The following is a 7,116-nucleotide window of genomic DNA, read 5'->3' as shown; positions in this document are numbered from 1 at the left end:
TATTCCACGCTTTGCAAGCTCCTTCTGCATATCACAGTGAGCAACAACACTGTCACCCTTGTGGGACTCTTGAGATTGGCCGAGTCACTGCCATGGACCGAACCCGCACCTGTGAAACACTGGAATTCGAGTGGGACTGAATTTCCAGAAGGGACTGAATTGTGAACATCGGGCGGGGAAGCATATGTTGTCCTCCGTTCCAGTCGACTGGGCAGCTCTGAGACCAGGGTCTCCATCCTCCCGCGGGTGGTCCGTCCTGTTCCTGCTCTTGTCTGCCCAGTGAAGCCGCCTCCACCCATTCAAACCACCAATTGGTCCTTTGCATTGAACACTGAGTTCTGATGATTTGGTTTGTCAGGATGTATTCACGCAATTTCGAGGCTCAGAAGCGCATCTTGAATTAGGATTATGTATTTGTGATGTCTACCGGTGCTGCCTCGCATGTGTGCCTTGCCCCAGAGCAGAGGAAACGCTATGAATTGTCTCTGTTCGCTGAGCCACAAATCACATTAACTATCGGTGCGCATCATCATACTAAAGATTTCGGCCCATTGGTGAAGACGGTTGGCAGAGTTAATTTCAGATGTAGAATACTCCATGTCACGAGCAGGGTGTGGTGTTTCAGCACCCATTCCGAATTCTTCTGTGACGGAACATTTTCCGAATTTCTCGACACGATGGTGGACCCGGGGTCTGACTGATGTTGTGCTCTGCTCCACAGCTTCTCCAATTTGTTTTTGCTATATCTGTGAAAGTTTTTATATTATTGTGAAAGAAATTAAGTTTGTCAAGTCATCATGTTTCAAAACTATGCTTACGGGTTAATAGAAGGTCACAAAAACATGGACCTCTTAAACAGGAAAACGTGAGTTCAGTGGTAACAGAGTTGTCTATGCTGGCAGTTTAGCAGGAAGCCACAAAAACAGATGCACGTCTTGAACCGTGTTTGACAGGAAACCGTTTAGCTCGCATTTAACAGAAGTGTTACCCAAACATGTGTTGTAAGCTGAAACCGTTCGAACAACAGGAAGAGCGTGGACGGGTGTGATGAAGTCAAAGTGTTCATGTTTTTTCATTCTTTATGAGTTTGCATATTCAAATTGCTTTGCTGTGCTTCAATAAAACGCCGCACAGGAGCGGGAAAGCTTTTCTCTTTGGCGGACTGCTCCTTGCAAGTGACAAAGACAATCTTGGCTGGGTGATTCATTTGTGCAGGCTTGTCTCGTTTTTGGCAAAAACTCTGACGTATCTTGTTCAAGCAATTCCTTACGGAAGGAATTCTGCCTGACTCTAAAAAATGTGCACACTGCGGCGAAAACATCAATGGCGGTTGATCAATTTTAGTGGATAAAACACAAAATATTCAGTTTTTTAAAAAAATCAAGTACATATTGGTCTTATTTATGAACTTTGTACTGGCTTGGTCGTGTGAGAGTCAATGAACCTCGGGTGGCCCTGCACTGTTTTGTGCACGTGTGCGTAGTTTCACCTCATCCAATCATTTAAAATACATTGAATGCATCCATCCAGGGTTGCACGGATCTCATCAGTGAACAAGCGCATGCTGCAAGGAATGCATCTGCATCTTAGGCTTACTATGGGCTTAAAAAGGGAGAACGTCACAACCCCCTTTTCTCCCAACAAGCCCTGGAGCATTTAGTTCTATCTCTTAATGCAAAAAGAAATACTTTTATTTTACTTGAAGGATTTCTATTCTATCAATTACATTATGTTGCGATGGCCCCCAGTGGTCTGCATCAATATGTTCGGGTCCCACAACAGGTGTTCCATCAGACGCACACAATAGCCTGTGTGTGATAACTTCAGCTCGCTTCCAGAAACTTCTGTGACTATGTCAGGAATGAAATCGGGCATCGGCCGCAACGTGCTTCCTTTTTAAATGCTCGTTTATCACTGTTGTGCTGCTAGGAAAGGGAGGTTTACATCGTAGGACGTAATTTTGTGAAATGTCCCCATGGTCCGGTCCAAATCGGGGTCGCACGCATTAATCTGTGTGCAGCAGGCTCAAGTCAAGGTAGCACTGTAGAAAATAGGACAAAGTCGCCGCATGAGCTTTGACTTGACCAAACCAAATTTGTCTTTCTGTGTCCTGCAGACGTCAGTGAAAACGATCTCCGTTCTGTGAAAGAGAAGCCAGACTGGACTCACATCAAAAAGGAGGAGGAAGAAGAGGAGATCAACAAGTCACCACTGAACGTTGTCCCTATAAAGACTGAAGATGAAAACAAGGATGACAGTGAGGACAACAGAGGGGCGGAGCCTACAAGCAGCAGTTCAAGTCGTCACGTGGCAACAGAAGATGACGAAGACCACTGGGCGCCATCACAAGCACATAATGAGGACACATTATCAGACGCTCATGATGATAATGATACGAATGATGATGATGCTGATGATGGGCAAGCCAAAGGTGAAAGGGCATGTCACACTGACAGTTGGGTATGTTCTCACTGTGGGAAATCATTAACTTCAAAATTCTCTTTAAAACAGCACATAAGAACACATAGTGGAGAAAAACCTTTTTCCTGCTCAATTTGTGGCAAAAGCTTTTCTGTAAAGTCACATTTAACAAGCCACACAAGAACACACAGTGGTGAAAAACCTTTTTCCTGCTCAGTTTGTGGCATGAGTTTTGTTAATAAGTCAAATGTAAAAAGGCACACAAGAACACACACTGGAGAAAACCCTTTTTCCTTCTCAGTTTGTGACAAGCGTTTCTCTCGAAAGTCAATTTTAACATGTCACACAAAAACACACAGTGGTGAAACACCTTTTGCTTGCTCGGTTTGTGGAAAATTCTTCTCTGAGAAGTCTCAGGTAACAAGACACACAAGAACACACAGTGGAGAAAAGCCTTTTTCCTGCTCAGTTTGTGGCAAGAGTTTCTCTCAGAAGTCAAATTTAACAAAACATAGAAGAACACACACTGGAGAAAAACCTTTTTCCTGCTCAGTTTGTGGCAAAAGCTTTTCTGTAAAGTCAACTTTAACATATCACACAAGAACGCACAGTGGAGAAAAGCCTTTTTCCTGCTCAGTTTGTGGCAAGAGTTTCTCTCAAAAGTCAAATTTAACAAAACATAGAAGAACACATTCTGGAGAAAAACCTTTTTCCTGCTCAGTTTGTGGCAAAAGCTTTTCTGTAAAGTCAACTTTAACATATCACACAAGAACGCACAGTGGAGAAAAGCCTTTTTCCTGCTTAGTTTGTGGCAAGAGTTTCTCTCAAAAGTCACAATTAACAGCGCACTCAAGAACACACCGTGGTGAAAAACCTTTTTCCTGCTCAGTTTGTGGTGAAAGCTTTTCTATAAAGTCAAGTTTAACAAGCCACACAAGAAAGCACGCTGTAGTAAAACCTTTTTCCTGCTCAGTTTGTGGCAAGGGTTTCTCTCAAAATTCACAGTTAACAAGCCACACAAGAACGCACAGTGGAGACAAGCCATTCAGTTGCAGCGTTTGCGCTAAAAAATTCTTCACTAAACGTAGTGCTGAGAGACACAATTGTGCTGGTGAGAAAAGCAACGATCCTTGAAGATTAAAAAAATGAAAGAACCGACTCTTTGTGGTAAGATGTAAATGTGATTTTGAATAAAATATAAATTTAATTTTGCAAACCTCTTTTATTGACACTAATCCAATGTGATCAGTGTCAGAAGAAGCAATGTGTCTGAGTGATGATGATTTGTTTTGGTGTTTACATCAAACATTATGAATATGATTGCCTTTGCCTGGAACAACATTTTTTAACATTAAGCTTTTCAGTTGTTTTTTTAATCGTACTTAATGGAAAAGGTGTGAGAAGAAATGGTGCTTATGAAATCGTTGCCTTCCACAATCATCAATAAAATCACTTGTTCCACTTGCTCAACTGGCCTTCATTATGCTGTGTAAAAAGGTGAAAAACTGAACTAGAAGTTGAACTATAAAAAGAACCAGACAGAGAAACGCAAATCGTCTCAGTTTCTCTCAACGGCAGTTAAGTTGAATACGTTTTTCAAGTTCGTATTTGGGAACTGTCAGAGAAGTTTCTGCAAAACAACCGGACAAGCCTTCTGACTGTCCAACTGAATCAACCAGCCAAGATTGTCTTTGTCACTTGTGAGGAGCGGTCCGCCAAACCTCTCAGTGAGAAGGCCCAGAGAAAAGTTTTCCCACTCCTGTGCGGCGTTTTATATTAGCACAGCAAAGTGTGACCCACGAAATATGTGGTCACAGTTTGGTTCATTTGGGATGGTTGATGTGAAGGGAAATCCATTTTCCAGGTTGATTTGAAACATGTGCGTGTTTCGACAGCAGAGGGCAGTAAAGGAACAGCACAGTACCAGCGATGTGATTGTATCTTCACAACAAGCTGCAGTAAAGTGGCGTTGTGTCGTAGTTTCTATGAGTTCGCGATTCTACGGAGCCCCTTAGGGGCCACGGAAGAGAAAAAAAAAAATTTGCGTTCCCTCGCAAAGTTTGCGGGAATGCAAAGTTGTTTAGTTTTTTCTTCGAGTGAATGTTTTTTTTTTTTAATGCGCGTTTATGTACTTCCGGGTCATCTTCCGTGTAAACAAACGCAGCAAAGATGGCGTGTGTTCACCCGTGGGCGAGTTTAATTGAATTTTACTTTGAAATTGGCTTGAAATACAAAGAAATAAAATCAGTTCTGGATATTAAGCACGGTTTTCAAATAAGTGAAAGACATCTGAAGCGAGTGCTAAACAAAAAAGGATTATTTCGTCGTAAAACGTTCACTGACTTGGCAGTCCTGGTTGACTTTATTAGAGGTCAATTGCAGCACTCCGGACAGTTACACGGGTACCGATGGATGTACAGTAAATGCAGAGAACATGGACTTCGAGTCAGGAAAGAGGATGTTCGTCTGGTGCTGAAAGAGTTGGACCCGAGTGGAGTGTCCTTAAGGCAGGCAAGACGTCTGAGACGACGAAGCTACTTCTCTAAAGGGCCGAACTTTATTTGGCACCTGGATTCCTATGATAAAGTGAAGCCATTTGGAATTTGCATCAATGGGGCTATTGATGGCTTTTCAAGGAAAATAATGTGGCTCAATGCCTACACAACAAGTAGTGACCCGAAGTTGATTGGAGGTTACTACATGGGAGTTGTGCAGCGTTTAGGGGGTTGTCCTCGAATCGTTAGAGGTGATCTTGGAACTGAAAATGGCCATGTCAAAGGCTTCCAGCGTTTCCTTGTCCCCATACCACCAGGAAGCACCCTTGACAGCTACTTGGATGGAGCCAGTACCGCCAATCAAAGAATTGAATATTGGTGGGGGTTTCTTCGCAGCCAGTGTATGGAGTTCTGGTTATCACTCTTCACAGACCTTAGAGACAATGGCTTCTTTGATGCTGGATTTCTGGACAAAAGCCTCCTGCAATTTTGTTGCATGGGACTTATTCAGGTGAGTTACTACATTCCAATATAGTAATTTATTAAACGTGTATTTGTGCATATGAGAGTGTGTTAATGGAAATAACAAGGATAGGAAATAAAAAAGGATGGATAGGGGAAAGAAGATGGTGGTACGTGTGTGTGGTGGGTTTCACACAGTGAATATGAAATGACCAAGGTAAACAGAGATGGAGGAAAGGTGGGATGAAGGTGCGAGTGAGTGGCAAATAAGGAGAGAAAAGGGGCTTTATGCTGTAATTTCTTGCTCTTTAAAATTGATTTGACTGCGTAGCTTTTCCTACATCTATCTGCATATTATTTTCAACAGGATGAATTGGATGAGACTGCCCAAGTTTGGAGCTCCCATCTCATTCGGCCCTCAAAGAACATAAATGTCCCCAGTGGTCGGCCCAACGTGATGTATGCTTTACCTGAACTTTATGGGACAAGGGACTTCCTTTCCCCTGTTGACAATGAACAAGTTTGTCATGACCCGTGTCGGGCATGTCTGTGTTTTTTGTTATTGTTTTCGTCACCTCCCTGCCATGTGCACGTTGTTTATGTTTGTCAGCTGAGAAGGGGCGTTTCCCCTCAGCACTCCGTCTCCACCAGCCACGCACCTGTTCCCTGTCAACCATCACGCACCTGATTCCCATCTGCTCCCCCTAATTACCGGACTATTTATCCACCCCTGGCCGACAGCTCTGCGTCGGAACATTTCTCCTGCTATGCCATTTTATGGACTTCACGACCACCCTCCTTCTCGCTCATGCCCTCGTTCATGCCCCCGCTCCTGCTCCATGCTCTTGCCCCATGGTCCCTTGTGTTTTGTCACGATCCTCGTCACTTGTCTTCTTTCGTTCTATTTAGTCACGTTTAGTTTGTCCACGCCACGTTGTTTGTCCTCGTTGTTTGATTCAGTTAATAAATTCCCTTTAAGTTACCCTTTCCCCTGCTTCCTCGCTTTCTGGGTCCACCTCCTCCTCGCCGACCGGCGAGCGATACCTGACAAAGTTCAACTGTGCAAAAACCAGTGTGTTTTTCGTAAGACCATGCCTTGTGATCCGGATGCATTTGTATTGTTTGCTGTGTTAATGGCCCAGTCTGATATGACTCTACCAAGAGATCCATATCAGGCTGTGAACATGTATTTGTACCTCAAAGAGGCCATCACCGCAATTCTGTAATTCACAAGCATTACGTTTTCATTGGCCATAAAGATTCATTGTTGGTGAAACTATTTTTCCTTCCTATCACCAATCATGCGAGTATGGTATCCATATTTTCTTTTACATTCAAATTAAAATATGACATACACTTTCTGTCTTGGTCACTGACTTCAGCCACAATTTCTGAACCTAACTGCATGTTAAATAATATTTCTGCAGACAGCTGTTGTGGAATGCGCTATTTAAATAAAGTAGTATTGTATTATCCTAATTGAGATTTTAGAAACTTGCCTGTTAAAGATGATGACATAATTGTCACTCCTTGCTTTGGTCAGCAGGTGGTGTCATGTGTTTAAAAAATGCAATATGTTACACTGAAATAGAACAAATTTTATTAGCAATCACAAATTCTTACAAACATCAATTTACCTGACAGAAAGGCAACGTAAGGATATCTGTTCACGAACAGCCTTTGGATGCAAATGGAATGGCAACTGGAAAAACTCTCGTAACAGAGCAAATATTTTTTT

The 7,116-nt window shown here is 42.7% G+C and overlaps 1 protein-coding gene across 1 annotated transcript; it reads left to right on the top strand.

Annotated features, from left to right (window-relative positions):
- Positions 1 to 4,535: 4,535 nt before the first annotated feature.
- On the top strand, positions 4,536 to 6,604 carry LOC148341711 (uncharacterized). The gene is made up of 3 exons (XM_088288834.1): positions 4,536 to 5,427; positions 5,746 to 5,902; positions 6,432 to 6,604. The coding sequence occupies exons 1-3, from the start codon at positions 4,591 to 4,593 to the stop codon at positions 6,602 to 6,604; spliced, it is 1,167 nt and encodes a 388-aa protein (XP_088144960.1). The 5' UTR covers positions 4,536 to 4,590.
- The last annotated feature ends 512 nt before the right edge of the window (positions 6,605 to 7,116 follow it).

The sequence above is a fragment of the Idiotropiscis lumnitzeri genome, chromosome 2 (genome assembly GCF_059441095.1).
Source record: "Idiotropiscis lumnitzeri isolate Australia: NSW breed Sydney's pygmy pipehorse chromosome 2, RoL_Ilum_1.0, whole genome shotgun sequence".
Taxonomy (NCBI): domain Eukaryota; kingdom Metazoa; phylum Chordata; class Actinopteri; order Syngnathiformes; family Syngnathidae; genus Idiotropiscis; species Idiotropiscis lumnitzeri.
Note: the sequence above shows the minus strand (reverse complement) of the source record. Positions and strands in the feature narration are given on the sequence as shown.